This window comes from Xiphophorus couchianus, chromosome 14, assembly GCF_001444195.1.
Source record: "Xiphophorus couchianus chromosome 14, X_couchianus-1.0, whole genome shotgun sequence".
NCBI classification, from domain to species: Eukaryota; Metazoa; Chordata; class Actinopteri; order Cyprinodontiformes; family Poeciliidae; genus Xiphophorus; species Xiphophorus couchianus.
The window spans coordinates 22,318,290-22,337,547 of NC_040241.1; the positions used below are offsets into that span (position 1 = coordinate 22,318,290).

Below are 19,258 nucleotides of genomic sequence, written 5' to 3' on the forward strand. Positions count from 1 at the left end.
CGGGTTTCTGTAATGATGTGAGGCACAAAATATAGATTTAATAAGAAGTTTTTACAAAATTGTACATATTGACGGTAATTAGGAGACATTAGCTTCTAGTCTTTATTTAGTTTATTTAGTTTGAAAAACGATAATGTGTAAACGGAAAGCCATAAAAACTCATGACTGTTAGAAACGCTAAACTAAAACAGAGTTTGATTCGACGGCATCAGACGTTGCAAGTTGCAGTTTTTCTAGATTTTTTTAATTGTCTAAAAAAAAAAAAGAAAAAAAGAATAAAACCACTTGAGAAAAAATAACATTTCATCATCAACACAGTTCAAGCTGACTTTGGGTTAGCTTGGTGTTTAGCTTGTTGACGTTTCAAGTAAGCAGGGAGGAATTTTGACGAAAAGAGAGAGAAACTTTTAAAGACCTTCTGCTGATTCTGGTGGGAAGGACGTTCAGTCTCTGCTTCTGTGGGAATGTTTGGTGCTATGAAGAGGAGGAGGAAGAGGAGAAGGAGAAAGAAGAGAAGGGGAGGACCGAGGAGGTCGGCGGAGAAGTTAGGAGCTGATCGGACCAGGCCGGATCGTCAAGGTTTATTTCCACAAATGGGTCGGTGGAGCAAACGGCTAAAAAAGGAGAAAAGGCAAAAAAAAAAAGTTTTCATTTATTTGATCTACTCTAGAGATAAATATGTTTAGAAACAAAATTATTTAAACTCAAAAATCTTCCAGAAAAAACGAGCAAAATTTTATTTTTGCAAGTAAATAAATGAGTAAATGTCTAAGTCAGACATAAAAATGCATTTTCCAGAGTAAAAGCTCAAAATTCTACTAAACAAATAAAAATAAAAAATAGCAGCTAAAGTCCCGAAACAAATGAGTTTTATAAAACGTGTTTATTGAGATTTTCCCAAATGTCCTACATGGGCGGCTGAGTGATAGAAAGAGATGATGATTGTTTGGGATCTTTGATTGTGGGTGAGCGCCACCTACTGGCCGATGTTTCATCCTCAGAAACCCACTCAGCAGTGCAACGTGTCACTTCCTCATTCTGGAATAAACTATCTGAGTCGATAAAACACCAATGGAGCCAAAAATACTTTAATATATAAACATTCACACACACATAAAGCATCATGTCAATAATTATGATTCAATTATATCTTTATCTCCCTTTAAATCAGTCAAAACTGGACGGACGGCTACAAAATGTTAAAATGACCTTCAGTCAGAAGGAAAATGAAAATACAAACAGGGGTATGAATAATTTTGGTGGTTTTTTCAGCTGTTGTTTTCTTCTCTAGTTTTATACAGATACTTCAATAAAACAATACATTTAAACGATGGGAAAGATTTTTGATTTATGTCAGATTTTCTTTTTGCTTGCAGAGAAAATTATATCAAACTGGATATTCAAAACTACATATTAAATTTTAATGATCAAATATTATAGATAAAAATGTCATTTAAGCTTAATTTATAACAATATGTTGAATTGATGTTAAACTAGATCTTAAAGTTTTTATTTTTCCATTTTTAGTGGAGCTTCTGCTCCTTTTGTTTCCAGATTTTCCACTAAAATAAAAGTTTTAAATCCTTTAAGGTGCCTTTAAGACTGAAGCTTTGATACTTTAGAAAAGAGTCAACATCTGAACTGGGATTCGGTTATTAGAAGAATATTTTTCCACTGAAATAGTTTTTATAGCACCTGTTGATTGTATTTGTGTCGTATTTAAATGAGCTCACATGGATTGTTGTTGTTTCCGTTCTGTTGCTGCGGCTGCGTCTCCTCGACTGCATCGAAGAACAAGTTGTTGCTGCTCATCTGGTTGGATTTCGTCTCTGCCTGGTCGCCTCCCGATAACGAGCTGCTGCTGGAGGAGGAGGAGGAGGAGGACGAAGATCTCTGCGGGTTGTTTGCTTCTGGTGGATCCTGAAGAGCTGCAGGAAGGAAAGGAGTTAAAGAGACGGAGTAAATGTCTGAATTCACCAAAACTGAGTCTGGATCATCAAATGTTGCCTTAAAGGGTAAAATTCACTTTTCAGACATCCATTTATTTTATTCTAACATTATAATGGTTTTTGGTGTCTGGAAAACGAGCTGTTTCAAAAACCTCCTGATTGTTAAGTCACTCTGTGCCGTTACTGAGCAACCCCAGCCAAGCCCAGCCCGTTGCCTAGCAACGCAAGCAGAGCTTCAGCACTTTTGGTCACCTGGATTTACCAACGTATGAGCTGTACAATGGCTGCTGGAAAGGACAAGTGCTTTGTTGTTGACTCACCATCCATTTCTTCTTCCTCAGGGTCAGAGATGTACGGTCGTGCAAATGTGCATCTGTTTGTAGCCATTTTCAGCTTATTCTGATTCTGAAAGGAGCTAAAATAGGCAGAACTGAGCAAATACAATCTAATTATGCTTCCTTGAAGAGGTTAGAATAGGTCTATTGGTGATACACAACATTTTTATAAAATTTTTTTGCACAAAATAATTCTTAAATAATGAGATTTCAGTCTGCTTAGTTCTGCCTAGTTTAATCTCCTTTCAGAATGAGCTGCTTCAGAGCCTCATGTTGATTAAATCCAAATAAGCTGCTGTTGGTCACGGCCCCCAACTCAACGTTTACACTCGCATGTCAAAATAGCTGCACATAGATGCGTAATTATACAACTATATATCTTTGAAAAGCAGAAGTGGAGCCTCATGCACAACCAACAAGAATGCAGCAGGACAAAACACTTGTCTTTTCCAGCAGCCATTGCACAGCAGTAAAACCAGCTGGCCAAATATGCGCAGTGTGACTGAACAATTGGGAGGATTTTGAAACAGTTCATTTTCCAAACACCAAAAACCATCTGGGTGTTTGTTTTTAAATGTTTGAGATGTTTTTAGAAGCGGTAGAAACCCAGATGGAAGCATAAAAAAGATGTGAAAACTGTTCATTTTGATAATCTGCCCCTTTAAACATGCAGGTATTTTCTAAAATATTTAAATACTTTAGATTTCCAAACACTTGACTGGAAAGCAGAAGCCAAACATTGGTACCGTTCTCTTCCCCGTCTGCGTTCTCCTCCGGTTGTGGGCCGGTGCCGTTGGGTACCGGTGTGGTGGACAGATCATCCGAGATCACATCTTTGTTAGCCGGTTGGTCTGAGAAACAAACACAGAAACAAAACAAAAACATTCTTACTCAGGTTGTCAGACCTTTTAAGACATTTAGACGGAGTTAGTTGGTTACCGAGGTCATCCAGGTAGACCTGACCAAAGGTGCCAGTTGGTTCGTACGGACTGCTGGAGGCCGGAGGGCGCTGGAGGTCAAACGAGTACGTCTGGAGAAGATAAATAGAAATCAAAACATTTATTTATTGATGGTATAATAGTGTGACAGGTTTTTCTTTAAGGAAACATGGATTTATTTGTTGTTTCTCACCCTGGACGCCCTGCGGAGCATGTAGAGGATGACACACAGAGCGATGATCACGATGATTATCAACACCAGCAGGATGTAAGCTGCCAAGAACAAAATGACGAGGTTACCTCCTGATTGTCCTCATTTTAGATTAAAACACAGAAGAAACAATAAATATCTAATTTGGATGGTTTGAAATATTCACATTATACTGAGTTAATTTGCCTTGTATTCTAGTGACCACTAGAGGGCGCTGGAACATTAGCAACATGTTAGCTGCAATTTCCTGACGATTCCAACCAAAATGTACAAAACGAAACATCTGCATTCAATAAGAAAAGTATTAACAGCATGAATGACTTGCATCTATTTTAGTATAACTTTGGTTTGTTTTTGAAAGCAGGGTGATGATGAAACACCCAGCAGGAGTCGGGGGGATAATTCACCTCCTAGTGAATAACTGGACTACAACAGAAAAGATAAAATACTAAAACTGAGTTTAAAAAGAATCAGAGCGAAGATGAACTCAACAGATAAACTGGAGTAAAAAAAAGTGAACTTACCCCAAGATGAACGGCCTGGAGCCACTGAAAGAAACACATTAGATTTAGTTTTTCACTCAGGAGAAATCTGATTTAATGTTGGTTTCCTTTATTTATACTCTAGGTTAAAAGAGCAGACGGCCATTCTCAAAACAAACGCTGAATAATATTGTTCTTAAAGGGGCAGCGTGCGTTTTCCAGGCACAATCAAGTAATTATTGCCTTCAGTTGGAATTATGACTTTGTAATTTAACGCTTGTGTCTCCTTTAAAAGCTCCTGCTGTTTCTGAAACGGCGCCTTCAGGAAAAATCACAACATGGCTCCTCTGTTAACCTTTAGCAGCGGTTTTACCAGGGCTGCTCTGTAGCTCAGTTTCAGCTAGTTGCTGCTGCTCAGCTGGGAACTGCCGAGCAGCAGGCCTTTGTGGAAAAGGTAGTGATGAACTCTGACCTGAACCTTCAGAGCCACATAAAGATAATTACAAAGTCGGCTTTCCAACACCTGAAGAACATCTCCAGGATTAAGATCTATAAAAACTCTTTATCTTTAAATCTAGATTAAATCCCACCTGTTGAGAGTTGCTTCTGAAACATTAGAAATGAAACATTAATCAACATTTTGATGTGTAACGACGGCATTATGTGTATTCTATGACTTTATATTTTTGTGTTTTCATGAACGTTGAACTGCTTTGTTGCTGAAATGTGCTATACAAGTAAACAAGGTTGATCTATTAATCTGCAACAGTGTCTAAAAATACCAATCAGATCCAGAACGCTGCTGCTGGCATCCTGAATAAAACCAGGAGACAGAGCACATCACCCAGTTCTACAGTCCCTACAGTGGCTCTCTGTAGCTCAGAGAACAGACTTTAAAATACTGCTGTTAGTTTATAAATCACTGAACGGCTTAAAGATCTGCTGTTGTCGCCATAGCAACCTTCCAGACCTCTCAGGTCTTCTGGTTCTGCTCTGCATCCTCAGAACCAGAAGCAAATATGGAGAAGCAGCACTCTGCTACTATGCACCACAAATATGGAACAAACTTCCAGAAAACTGCAAAACAACAGAAACACTGAGTTTGTGTGAATTAGCTGTCGTAGGTAAGCCTGTGTCCTCCCTCCCTATGTTACCAAAACGGCAGAAAGAATTACAGAGAAACAGTAAATAAATGTATCTTACATTAACAATTCATTTCTGTGGATATTCACACAGTTAAACTAAACAAAAACAAAACGTCTCTTTCCTTTATTTAGTAACAAATTAATCATCATAAATCTCGCTCCTGAAAATGGCAGCTAAGTGGTAAAGTGTTTTTTTCCGTCCTGTGATGGTTAGCGTTCTGGTTTGATGGATTAAACTTGGCGTATCTGAATGTGCTCCTGTGGGTTCTGGTGAGCAGCTAGAGAGAAATCAGGCGTGTGAGTCGCTGTGGTTTGATGCAGGAAGACAAAACGAGGCAGAGAGTGAAGCTGCAGCCTGCATGAAGCTGCTGAGCTACCTGCTGTGGACGCTGTAGTGGCTGCAGAGGTCGACCCTTCACTGCTTTCTTCTTCTGGCTGTCAGAGAGGAAACAAAAACTCCATCAGTTAACGCCATCTAACATTCTCTTTTTTATTTCAACCTCCTTGCATTTGAAAGCATCTGATGGTTTGAAATGTTTGTTTCTTCCACTGGATTTCTGAGAACTGGCTTCGCGCTTCTGTAGCTTTTCTTGTTCATGGTGGGCTTTGCACTACAACCCAAAACTCACTTCCTGTCTGCTGTTTTTCTAGAACGGCAGCGGTGGAGTGGCTTGATTAAGCTCACCTAAAACTATTTTAAAGAACATTTTATATAACTTTACACAACAAGCAGCGTCCAAACGACCACATCTGTATTTTAGGTGACAAAATGTGAAGATATGAGGTTAATCATGACAAAACTTTGTTCATTGATGCTTTACTTGTTTAATGTGTAGCTCACTGCAGGGATAATGGGGATCAGAGTTTGATCGTTTTTTATCTCCAGAAAGTAAAAAATAATCTGCAAAAGTGTATAAAACGTTACAGATTGGATTCATTTTTAATCCTGAAGTACTTTATTAATCCTAAAGAGAATATTTTTGTCATAGAGTTGTAGATGCGGCTCCTGCAGCAGTCTGTCTTCCAGCAAATTTAAAGAAGCCTCTGACTGAAGAAAGTTGTCCCTCAATGTAGCTCAAGATGGAGAATTTATAACCCAGCAATTCTGCACTTTTAGTAAAAACAGAGCAACCAAGGAGGAAAATAAATCATGTAAATTCACATCTGTTTAATTTTAAGACAAATTAAACAGATTTGTGCAGAAAACTGGAGAAAGTTTCCAGTTGAAATGATTCAAACCATCAGAGATTTTTTAAATTCAATAGAAAACATGTTTTGTTTTTTAGAAAAAGTTTAGTCAGTACTTGGTTCTGCTCTAGTTCCACTCAGATTATTTCTCTAATAATATGGGAAAAATGTTTTGTTATAAGTTAAATAATCTGAGACTTGGTACTTTTTCATCAACAATAAGCAAATACTGACTTAAAACAAGTTCCTATTTCTTCCTGGAAAGTCTCTAATAAATTAATTTGGTCTTATTTGAAATGCACTAAGATATTTGCAGTAGAAACTAAATGAAAAAGCCTTGGTCGGATTTTGAGTTTCTGCAGGTCTGCAGTAGCACCAACATGGTTTCTACTGTTAATATTAAATCATATTAATTAACTATTAAAATATGCAGGTTAACAGGTGACTGGGGTTCCTAATCCCCATGAACAATCCACCAGATTTCAGTTTCTGACTTTGATGAATGTTTTGGTTTGAGCTGCAGCCGCTGGATAAAAATATTCGTGTTACTGAGGACCGTTACCGTGGTTACTGGTGGTGAGGTTGGGCTCTGGGGCGCTGGGGGTGACGGAGTTGATGCTGATGCGTTGTTCGTCTTGTCCATGGTTCCATTAAAGTTCATCTCAGATGTCGAAGCATTAAAATAATTCGTGGCTAATACAAAAAAGACAAAAAATGAAGAAGAATCTCAAATCTTCAAATTAAAACTTCAAAATGTTGTGATAAGATGAAAACAGAGGCTAACTCTGTAAAATAATCCGGAGTTGATGGAAACAAAACATTCCTGCACTTTGAGTCAATAATATAAATACTTTAGTTCAGATTCTCCATTGAATTTGTATTGTAGTTCTCAACTCTAACTAACTGAAAATGATCATTTTTTAACTTTATTTAGGACAAAATATAGACAAATGTGATCTATTTTTCTATTATGATAATATATAATTAGATTGTTTAGTAGGCAACTATAAACTTTATCCAAATTCTGTCCTAAGTTTTAACAAAATGACTGAAAAGAAAAACCAGAAAAAAACTTAAAGGTCTTTATGATATAAACATAAATAATGAAAGTATTTGTATCAATATCAGTATTGGTTAATTAAGTAAATACTTTGTATTCTGTATTTAGTGTGAAAAGATTCACTTTTTCACTTTACATAATATTTAGTCATTTATAATCCATTTATTGAAGGTAAAATAACAATTATAACATTTTCATCAGTACATTATACTTTTTTTACATGTATGGCATACATTTGCACTTTAATAAATCATTTTTAAATTAATTAGATACATGGAGATCATCTCAAACCTATAAGATCTGTCACAAAGCAGCAGTGGAAGTCATCAAGATGAAGAGATCAAAATAAAGGCAACATCGATCAACATATTTGACGATGCTAATCAACAAAATGTAACATTTGTTTCTGGTTTCTCAGCTGGATTCATAAAACTCAAAAAAAGACTGGAGGAACGAGAAGCAGAGGGAGAACGAGGAGAGAAGAGAAAATTACGTCTCTTAGTAGATTTGGGTTAAATTGAGCTCTTTATTTTATAGAAACATTCAAAGTGTAGAATGTTGTTATTCTGTCAAAATACTGAGGAGAAAAGACAACAGGTGTTTCAAAAATTAAACAGAATCAAAGTCAAATTAGATTTAGTTGATTTATTTAAAAATAATTTGAGAGTAAAATTTGTCAAGTAGTATTTCATCATCTTAAATTAACGGAGTTATTTAATAAAATTTAATTCTGGAGTTACGCTCTGCTCCAACCTCCACACCAGTAGGAGGCGATAAAGCAACATTTTCATTGTTTGCCAACCGCCAAAAAACATAAAAGAAGAAGAAAAGGAAAAAGGAGAAGAAGAATCTGACTTAAGGAAGAATATTTTTTACCATTTTTCTTAACATCCATGGCCGTTTTTGTGTCATTTAGTTGTGTGGGAGCGGAAGATGCTGGAACTGAATAAGAAACAGAAAACAATAAAATAAATATAAATAAATAGATAAATAAAGCTAGAAAATTCTAAATTAAGGAGGCAGATCAATGAAGGTTCGGTTGTGTAGAAATGGTCAGAGTTTAAAAAAAAAATTAAAAACACAATTGTGCATTTTGGATTAAGACTTTTAAAATGATTTTAGATTAGAAACTTTAGGCTACTGCTGTTAAAGAGGAAAAACCTTGGGGCAGAGAAGTCTGAGTACCAGGATGTAAGAGTTCAGCTAAATGTTAAAACAACCTGAAAAACAAAATACTTACTTTATCTGAAATTCATCAAACGATGCAGAATAAAGTAAAAAATCTGATGCTTGTAGCGATGATTGCGTCTCTTTGGAAACAGTTTAACAATGTAAACAGTTAAACTGTTTCCTAAAACCAATAAACGTAACTGAGTAAAGTACCCAACAATGTAAACAGTTGGGTAGTACTTTACTCAGTTACTTTTTACCACTCTGGACATTTTATTTTTACTTGAGTAACTTTATTATGAAGTATTTCTACTCTTATTTGAGTAATTCTTCTGGATTTTCTACCCACTGAATGAAAAACAAAAGCAAAAACTGACCAGACTCAGACACACACCTGCAGTTTCTGTTAAAGTTTGATCAGTTTTTCTGATTTGGAATTTTTTTAGTCTGATTTTGTTATTTTTGTTACTTATATAATTTATCATCATTTTGATCCATAAATGCCAAAATTTCCACTTAAGTTTATATTTTGGTGCGTCTGATTTAATGTTTAAATATTAAATGATTGATAATTTGATCAGTTGCTCAATACTTGAGTCAGATTTTTACCAAATACTTTTTACTCTTATATGTTGCAGTAGTGCTACTCTAACTTGATTGCAAGTTTTGACTGTAGTTTGTTCACAGTATGCTAAAAAAAACAAAAATCACTTTTAAATTTGAAAATGAATTCAGAATTGCTTTGAGTCTGTGACCAAGATAGAAACAAAAGTAAACTTTGCTAATTCGTTTAAAATGTCAATCAGGCCTTTGTGAAGCATCATTCATAACATTTATGTCGCTTTTTAAAAGCCTTTTAGTAAATTAGCATAATTTTACACTGAACTTTTCAGACAAATTCACTCTGTGGGGTAAACAAATCCCACCTTAAGGAATTTGTGTTTTAAGAAAAAAAAGTCACAAAACAAATATAATTCTTCAGCATCTGTAGCTTTTACTTCTATTATTTGCCGTATTATAGAGCTTACAAGATGTGGATAATAACATTTTCCATTATAAATCATGTTTAGTGTGTCGGTTTTTACCTGGAGCTACAGAAGGTATCGTCGTATTCGTATTTAGTCTATTTGAAACAGCAGAAGTAGCTAGAGCTGCAAAGCAATAAAGAGAAATATTATAAAAAACAACATCTTAACATTGAATTCAACAGCTTGTCCTTTAAATCATAAACATAATGTGAGCCGCATGCAGTTTACTGATAACAAGTGACTGAGTTTTCTGGTAGCTGCAGCTGCTTTCAGATGTGTGAAAAAACAACCTAGAGTTGGTGCAACATGAGAGCAAAGTGTTAAAGTCTGAGACAACAAAACATTCAGGTTTTCTGATCACATCTTTATTCTGCTCTGTCTGCTGCCAACACATGACCATATAAAACCTCCTGCTAGTGCATTGCACAGTTGCTAACATTTAGCATGAATACTTTTAAATCAAAGTAAAAACAGGATCAGCAGCTGCAGTCACACTAACATGTGAGATTAGTGGTGATTTTTGTTTAAACTTTTAGAGCTAAAAACTTGCTTTAACGTTTCAACGTCTCTCTCCTCTCACACTTTACCAAACATGTTAGCATTCTCTTATCTTAGCATAACGCTGCTAAACTACAACCTAGCATTTAGGTTTAGTTTCTTTTAAATATTTTAGGTGTTTTATTAAATATTTACAGTGATGTTCAGATAAAAGATGTTATATTATAAAGGTAATCTGCCTCAGAGTTACAGGTCCACCATTTTTGTAGTTTAATATTTTTCCTAGAGTTTGTAGTCTGACAAACACGAGGCAGATGCAACTGGTTAGCTGCAACAACTGAATACTTTCAATGTCAATGTTTAAAATATATATTTTTAAAAAGGTGTAAAACTGCACCAAAGTGCTGTACAAGAACGACAATAACACAAATTGATAAAAATAGAGTATCAAAACACTACTTCAAATAAATGCCAAAGAAAAACGAGTTTTGAGAAGCGATTTAAACTTTCATAGTTTTATGAGCTTTTAAAAACCGTCACCTATAGCTAATAATTTTTCCATCCTGAAAGCTCTAAGTGATTATTTAGTAACTAAACTCACTCTTACAGATTTTTGATCATTTTTTTACCTTAATTTAATAATAAACATGTTTTACTTTTATGTTCCTAAAAGGCAACACAGTTTAACGTGTTCACTGCAAAAACACAAAATCTTACCAAGTATTTTGGTCCAATTTTAGAGCAAACATTTTATTACACTTGAAATAAGACAAAACTAACTTAAAAATGACTTTTTGGCAAGATAAATGAGCTTATTTAATATAAATAATTCCTTAATATTGTTGAAAAAGTTCTATTTCACTTATAACGGGAAAAATGTCATAATCTGCCAGTGGAACTAGAACTTCTTCATCAATATTAAGGAATCATTGATTTAAAATAAGCTTCAATATATTTCTGAAAAGTTCCTTGGAAGTTCAAGTGTAATAAGATATTTAAACTAAAATTAGACCAAATATACGATAAGATTGAGTGTTTTTGCAGTGTAATACTGCAAAAACACATTAATTGACATTAAAGCCATTTCCCATGATGCTACATTTTGATTATTTTTCCTGAATTATAAATGGAGTCAGTAGATTTTTAATTAGTAGATTCATGTGGAAGAAGTCCAGTCAAATCAAAGAGCATGCTCTTAGCTTCCTAAATCTAAACATTGATTAGAAAATATGCAAATATTACACTTTTGCACCTTCATCAGTTTGCATTTGAAAAAAATAAAAGTTCATTTGGGGGAAACCTAAGCTCACTGCGGCGTATGGTGGCTTTGCATTACTTCCTGGATGGGAGGCATCAATTAAAGGCCTTTATATTCTGTGGAAATCATGCAAATGCAGATTTATGACTAAATTCAGGTTTTCCAGGTGAGTAAATAAATGACTAATTTATGTCCAGTAGCTCATTTTGAACAAACATTCCTGTAGCATTTGATTAAATTGAATTGAAGAAGTGAAAGTTTTAAATTAGTCGCCTCAGTGAGCATTTCTGTTTTTAATATTAAAGATTTGAGTTTTAAACAAAAAGGACCTGGGAGGAAAAGTCTGTTAGTAGTTGAAGTGAACTCACCCAGGAAGCAGAGCTGAGACAACAGCTTCATCATCTTGATTCAAACCGTCTCCCACACTTGATTGGTTTTTCTTTTTACAACAAAAAGCTTTGATCATCAGCGAAGCAGCAGCAGTTTCCCTTTTATTTGAGTTATTTTGTTCCTTTTTCTTTTAAGCTCCTTCCTCAGCGCCGTTCCTCAGTCCTCGACTTTTAGACCTGCAGCTCTGAAAGCGTCTCTCTTCCTTTCTCTCTCTGTTTCTCCCGCCCTCCCCCATCCTCTCTTCTCACCCGTTTTACTCGCCCTCGCCCTGTTTAGCCTCGCAGAGTTTTTCTGTTGTGTGTGTTAAACTTTGCGGTTTGAAGAATTCAAATTTGACCGGCGGGCTCCGAGGCCTGATTTCAGAAAGTTTCTTTGTCGTGACGAGGAAACGTGGATAAAATGTGGATTATTTTTGGACGTTTTTATTATTTTTCGCCAAGAATTTAGCAAATATCTACAGAAAAGAGAGAAAGTCTAATAAAAACACAACTTTATGTGCGTGAAATCTGTCGCTCTTTGTATTTTTCTTTCCATCTTAACCTTCCCCTTATCCCCTCTATTTTCCACCTATATTTCTTTAAAAAAACAAACATCACTGAATCATCTTCTTCTATGTGCCACACTTGTTGGGCGTCTTTTTGTAAATCACTCTTGGTATCGCTCAGTTTTCAGGAACTGAGTCATCAGCCGCAGAGCGAGCGAGCGAGCGCCACGTCCCCCCACAGGATGCAACAGTAGCTCTGCTTTCTCGCTGCTTCTGCCTCACTAACGCAGGTGTCAACCCTTTTCAAGCTGCTTCCAACCTTTAACACACAGGTAAACGTTAACTGTGCAGGTTTCTTCAGCTCTCCAGCCACTTTCACCTCCTTAAATACCAGCCAAAATACAACTAGACGTAGTAAAGGTCACATGCTGAAGGTTAAACTGAGCATCAGAAAGGGGAGAAATGGGGATTTGAGTCATTTTGAAGGCGGCCAGGTTGGTCTGAGTAAAACAGAAACTGTCAATTTATTTTGGGTTTTCACCATCCGTGCCATCTTTCCACGTCTGAAATAGAGGAAAAGTCAAGTTTGTGAATTGAAAGGTCTTGCTGATGTCACAGGAAAATTGAATGGGATGAGGAAAAAGCACCCAGATAAGTGCAGGAAACTTTCACTGAGGTCATAATATGTCCAGGTTCACTAAAATCAGACGATAAAGGAGTGAAACCATGAAACCTGGTCAGAAGAGTCTGGAAGTCCAGATCCATCCTGCGTTGTATGCAGAGGTGAAGGTATAGAAATCTGAAACACTGGAAGGTTTAACAATAAAAAAAAAACATTTTTCATATGACAGAGGTGTAATTACAAGAAATTAAATTTAGAAATAACTTGGAATGTGTTGTAAAACAGTGTCTTACCTAAAGAAGAGGGATGGAGCGGCCAAAAATTACATCCGGTGTATGTTACATGCTCGTACTTTGCTTCCGCCTCCTGATTGTTTATTTTTGTTTTATTGTTGGCACCTTTGACGGTTCACCGGTGGGGGGCGGGGCTTAGCCAGCCCAGGTGTTTAAGTTGGGCTGGTGGCGCACCTGAAAGAGGATGAGTGATGGTGGCGTGTGTGAAGCGGCGGTAGCAGCGGAGTTCGACAAAGAAAAAAATTGATTAAAACGGTGCGGGAAGGCTCTGGATAAAAAGAGTACCTTCACCTCGGGACGGATCCACCCAGAGGGGAGCGTCGGAAGTTTTGGCCGGGAGGAAGTTTATCTTCGTTTGTTTGGATTTGTTTATTTATTTATTTTTGTTTGTTTTGAAAACCGGCTGGACGCTAGGAATTTAAGCACCGGGGAAGTTACACGCCTGCCAAGAACAGCCACCATTGAAATCACCAGAGGTGCGGATGTTTTAAGGAAAAGAGAAAAGAAATATAGCCTATATATATATCTACATATTTAAAGACAAAGAAAACATAAAAAACTATTAAACAAAACGCCTGACGTATGAGGAATCGCGAGGGCTGGCCTTCTCCATGGATGAGTTCTGGTTTGAGGAACGTAACCTACGGATTGGACGTTTAAGGTAAGCCCCACCACACTGTGTGTTCCGTCAGGTGCCCTTTTGTTTCTTTTTCTCGGTTTCTTTTTGTTGGAAAACATTACGCACTTAATGTTGCGGCCCCTCTCTCCCGTAATCTGTATAAAGGAACTAAGAACGAGCCAGGGTGAGGGTAGCGGGTCGTAACATGTACCACAAGGTTTCACCTTCAGGCCCTTCCTATTTAATATCTACACAGTGGCTCAGATTACAACAAATAACAAGGTAAGTATAAATACTTAGCAAGTTACCAAGTATTTCAGTCAAGTTTCTAGATCACTTGAAATAAACCAAAACTACCTTAAGAGTAAGTTTTAATCAAGATTTAGGAGTTTGTTGTCAGACAATAATTACTGATGTAAAAAGTGGTTCTGCTGACATATTTTATTCACTTTTATAAGACATTTTTTCAATAATCTGCCAGTGGAGCTGATACGTTTTCATCTATATTAAGGAATAATTGGCTTAAAGCAATCAATCAAGTTTGTGTGTATAGCGTCTTTCAGCAACAAGGCGGTTAAAACTTCTTTACATCATAAAAACACAAAAATACAAAGTCATCAACAATTGAAGCATTACTTTAGCCAAAAGTCATCATTACACATCAGAATGTTGGTTTCATTTCTTAGGGCTCAAAAGCTGCTCTAAACAGCTGGGTTTTTAGTCTAGATTCAAAGAAACTCAGTGTTTTGATGGTTTTGCGGTTTTCTGTAAGTTTGTTCCAGAGTTTTGGTGCATAGAAGTTGAATGCTGTTTGGTTCTGGTTCCTGGGATGCAGAGCAGAACCAGAATACGTTCCTATATCTTACCAATAAGTTAATAGTAAGTTAGTTTTCCTAATTTTAAGTGTAACAAGAATGTTTCACCTGAAATCAAATGAAAAATACTTGGTAAGACTTTGTGTTTTTGCCGCGTACCGTCGTTATGCAGATGATACACAACTCTACATCACAGTGTCACCAGGTAACTATGAGCTAATTTAGTAGAAACTTAGAAAAGATTAATGCATGAAGGTGCCATAACTTTCTCCAGCTGAACAGAAACAAACTGAAGTTATTTCAGAAACCTGCAAAACAGCCGAAACGAAGAGGACTTAAGCGGCTGTGTAGAGATGCTGAATGTTTCTGCAGCAATGTTTCTGCAGCACCAGGCCTGAAGTTCATCCAGTTATAACGCCCAGACTGACTGGTGTGCATGTTGAATATTCATTTCTGCCTCTCAAACTTCCATCAAGAGGTTTTAAGTGCAAAAGGAAGGAAGTTTTAAGTTTTAATTATTAACTACCCTCAACTTCTCCTTCATATCTTCACTTTCTCACAAACTTTCCAAACGTCCTAAAAGTCGTTCAAAGTTGAGCTGCACAGTTTGATGAATCACAGTTGGCATTGCAACCTGGGCTACAAACATCGTAAAAATAGAAGCATCAACAAAATGTGGGCTGACAAAATAATATCACTGACGTCTTTGCAGTTTTCACGATTAAATGTCTCCTGATATTTCACAGCCTTATTTCAAAAGTTATTTTTGACCAAGTTGTAAGAAATGGTTCAGAAATTAAACATCCTGTATGCAAATCGATGTTTCACAAAATAACAAAAAATCATTTAGTCACCAATAAAATGTGACATTTTGAAGTGACTCCAAAACAAGGGAATGAGAAAAAGTAATTATAGAAACCGAATAGCATAAAATGTGAGAAATATTGAACAGATTCAAAAACTAGTCACAAATAATTGTTCAATATTGGTGCTTTCAAAAAACATGCAGCTTTAAGAGGAGACACTGGCACCAAAAATGTGTTTTTAGCTTAAAAACCATGTTTAGAGTGTGAAGACGTAGAGAAAAAAGATTTTAAATCATTTACATTTCCGCCAAAATACACAAAGAAAAACAAATACACAATAAATGTCAAAGGACCCAGAATGTTTTAGACCACATTGCTTATTTAAAGTTTATTACATTGTTGCATAATGGAGCAGAAATTACATTATTTGGTTCATTTTAACACTATTTGTTTATCTTATTTAACACCTTTTCAGCAGGATTATAGTTAACAGAAAAAGTCTGAATAAATTGTCTGTTTTTCTTCTTTATTATCATTATTTTCAGTCTTTCAGACACAAATTTAAGATTACAGGAAGCAGGCAGAGGCTGTATTTAGTGACAACAGCTCCTCTCTGTGGTGAATGTTTGGCGGCTGAATGGAGAGAAGGAGAAGAAAACCATCAAAATTCAGTTGGGAACTGGAGGAAACTATTCCTGCTTCACACAACAGAGTTTCAGTATTTATAACCCGGTATTACAAACTATAATACTGTATTATAGCAGTATTATATATATATATGCCGTATTACAATAAATACCTGGTATTTATTGGACTTTATTGCAGAAAACTCAGTAAAAATCACAGTTTGAAGATTTTGTTCAATATGTTCAGAATAGAATAAAAAGTCAAATATCTATAGAAAATATTTCAGTTACTGCAGTTTCTCCAACTTTGAACATCCCACATTTAGCCAACGAAGGACGTTTTGAATTAATGCATCAAAATTTTTAAAGCAGGAAGTCAGGAAAGCATTATGAAGATTAGATTAGAACAGGATTTCCTCTTATGGGGAAATTCTGGTGCGACAGCAGCAGAACATGCATGGAAAGTAAGATAAGAATATGAAACGCAGAGAAACAGAATAAAGAATAAAACACTTTAATGTGAGGGCAAAATTTTAACAAATATTCTGCAGTAAATGCTCTTTTGTATATATTTCAATTAGCAGATCAAGAAGAGGTTACCTGAAGAGGACACATAGTTGTAGTTACTGCCAGATGTGTTTGTGCCATAGAATTCATAAAAATCGGGTTCATAAAAACCCCAATAATCTTCATCGTCTGTCTGTGATGAAGCAACAGCAACACCTGCAGAAGTTGTAAAAGTAGCAAGTTAAAACCATCCTGTTCTGCTCTCTAATCTGAACATGGAAACAATACGGCACAACTTCAGACCCAACTAAACATGGCCACCGCCCTCCTACACCAGGGCGGCGGCCATGTTTAAAACAAGCATGGCAGGTCTCTCCCTGGATCAATTCACATTGACATAAACAGAAAGTAATAACTACCACCAGGGACTAAAACTAAAATATGCAGGACTTTAATCAGAAAGGAAACCTCTGCTGATGCGCTTTTTGTTTTCATTTGTTCTTCTTAAATTATCCTTTCCTATTTCTCGGGTTGTTTGAGTTGGTTTTGTTAGTTTCTGTGTTCCTTAGTTCCTTTTCTTTGATTACATCAGAATGTTTCAGAGTGGCCTACTCAAAGTCTGGAAAATTAAAATGCTGTGGCTTGACCTAAATCAGAATTTGAAAAGGATTTTTGTGTTGACTGGGTATCTGAGAAATGTGGAAGGCATAAAAAGCAGAACTCTGCGAAGGGAAGATACTTTTTCACAGCACTGCATGTGAAAGAAAATCACTGCATCATCTTCAAATACAAATAAAATCTGCAAAAATGACTTCTTTGAGCAAAAAGATTTCATTTTTTTCACCCATATAAAAATAATCTCAACTATTTTCCTAATAGAAACTCAGAAGCTGTTTTCCTTGTTTTTTTTACAAGCTTTAACTTGGCTGGTTTGTGTCACTAATATCCCATTGGTCCTTAACTCCACAGTGTAGTTTGACCCATTTTGTGTCAGTTGAGCTCAAATCCTAACAGTGAAACACTGGAACAACTGGAACAGTAAAGGCAGCTGCCACTTTTCCATCAACCTCCCCTAACCAAAAAGATGAAGCTACCAAGACAGAATAAAAACATTCAGACACCTGAAAAAAACTCACCAAGAACTGAGGCCAGCAGGAAAACCTTTAACGTTTCCATCGTCTCATCCGGTTCTCCTCGTCTCCTCAAATGCTCGGACTTTAAGTGTGACCAAGCATTTGAGAACAAGGAATAAGGAACTAACTAACAGCAGTTCAAGCTTCATTAGTTATGTGCTTCATGTAGATGCCAGTTTCAAAGTCAATATAAATACCAAAGTGTACAAAGACAAAGAGCAGCACCCAGCTGACATGATGAGATATAAAACATGATGAAAGATCCAGAATCCCATCAAAACACCAACTTACTTCCACAATATGTCTCTATTGGGTGACATTAACTTGGTTCACTGAGCTAAATGTGAAGTGCTGCTGAATTTACAAGTTGCTGTATGCAGATTCTGTTTTATTATTATTTTCTTTCCGATTTATGTAGCTGAATTGTGTTTCTGAGGATTTCCAGACATCTTGTCCCGCTCCCAGACAACCACAGTTTGCTGTGCTGGTGATTTGTCTGAAGGTAGAAGCAGAAAGTCTGATGTTGAATATTGTTGGTGATTTTGCTCCACAGTCTGATGTAGAAGAGAAATTCTGGAAGGATCTTATTTATTCAGTCATCAAATAATAATCCACACCTCAAAACACTTCAACCATGTAAACAGCTTGACTGAAAAGGAACAGTCACTTAAAAAAGCCTAATTTCTGTTTTTGTTGAAACACACTTCTCTGTCTGCTCCATGTGTCTGGCATTCTCTTCATATTATCACCTTCCTCTTTCCACTTTCGATAACAGATTCCTGTTTCAGAGTGGCTAATATGTATTTCTGCTTATAGTTTGTCCTTAACTTTCCACCAACTGTTTACTGAAACCCTGTTAGTGGTGGTGACGCTCTAAACCAGAAGAATGGCCCAAATTTAATCTACCTATAAGGCCTCATACCAGGTTGAGTCGTACCTGAGACCAAGAGATTCATGTTAGCCTTGAAAATAGGAAGTTATTCCTGGTTTCCAAGGTGTTAACCTCCAGGTGACCTCTTATGCTTCCTTGAAAAGGTTATTTTTGCTCTATGGTCTATTCAAAACAAGCTCATTACATAGTTTGCACAAAATCATAGTCACTTTAAATCCAAATAAGCTCAACTTAAACTCAACGTCTGCACTCGCACGTGAAAATTGCTGCGAACAGATGCACAATCATACATCCGTACATCTTTGAAAAGCAGAAGTGGAGGCTTTTGCACAATCAGCAAGAATGCAGCAAGTGGTTTCTGGATGGCAAAGTCAGCAACTAAACACTTGTCTTTTCCAGCAGCCATTGTACAATGAATACAGCTGGAACTCAGCTTTGGTTGCTAGGTAACAGGTGGAACTCCGCTGGGGTTGCTAGGTAACTGAGATTAAACTACTCAGTCTACAAAGTAGGAGGCTACTGAAAGTAACACATTGTTTTGGATTTCAATAAGGAGGCTGAGTTCAAATGCTTAACGCAGTTTTTAGATCTTTATTTGTAAAAATAAAAGGAAATGGAATCCCAACGTGTACAGGAACATTTCTTACGGTTTATTTTCCCAACAGAATTAACCTGGGTAAATAGACAACATTGCATGGTAGAGGAAATATTATTATTATTTGGATTATTTTAATACACTTTAATCATCTAATTTAAACACTTTTCGACAAGGGACAAAACAATGAGTGTGAAATATTCTATAACTCTCT

General features: G+C 36.3%; 2 protein-coding genes across 3 annotated transcripts in view; both read right to left on the reverse strand.

The window, feature by feature from the left end:
- Positions 1–19,258, reverse strand: part of LOC114156967 (myelin-oligodendrocyte glycoprotein-like) — a 1,059,483-nt gene that overhangs the window by 359,110 nt on the left and 681,115 nt on the right. The window lies entirely within an intron of this gene.
- Positions 110–13,478, reverse strand: LOC114156957 (uncharacterized protein DDB_G0271670). The gene is made up of 11 exons (XM_028037603.1): positions 11,631–13,478; positions 9,564–9,629; positions 8,185–8,250; positions 6,811–6,941; positions 5,438–5,495; positions 3,958–3,981; positions 3,416–3,495; positions 3,224–3,314; positions 3,031–3,135; positions 1,734–1,928; positions 110–614 (listed from the first exon to the last, which is right to left on the reverse strand). Exons 1-11 carry the CDS (start codon positions 11,662–11,664, stop codon positions 475–477), a joined length of 990 nt encoding a protein of 329 aa, XP_027893404.1. The 5' UTR covers positions 11,665–13,478; the 3' UTR covers positions 110–474.

Excerpts from the sequence above, each read along its gene's own strand:
- LOC114156957 (XM_028037603.1), bottom strand. The coding sequence starts at position 11,664 with ATGATGAAGCTGTTGTCTCAGCTCTGCTTCCTGG. Across the intron at positions 3,982-5,437 it reads CACTACAGCGTCCACAGCAG|TGGCTCCAGGCCGTTCATCT; the intron begins GTAGCTCAGCAG and ends TGTTTCTTTCAG. Across the intron at positions 3,496-3,957 it reads TCCAGGCCGTTCATCTTGGG|CTTACATCCTGCTGGTGTTG; the intron begins GTAAGTTCACTT and ends TGTTCTTGGCAG.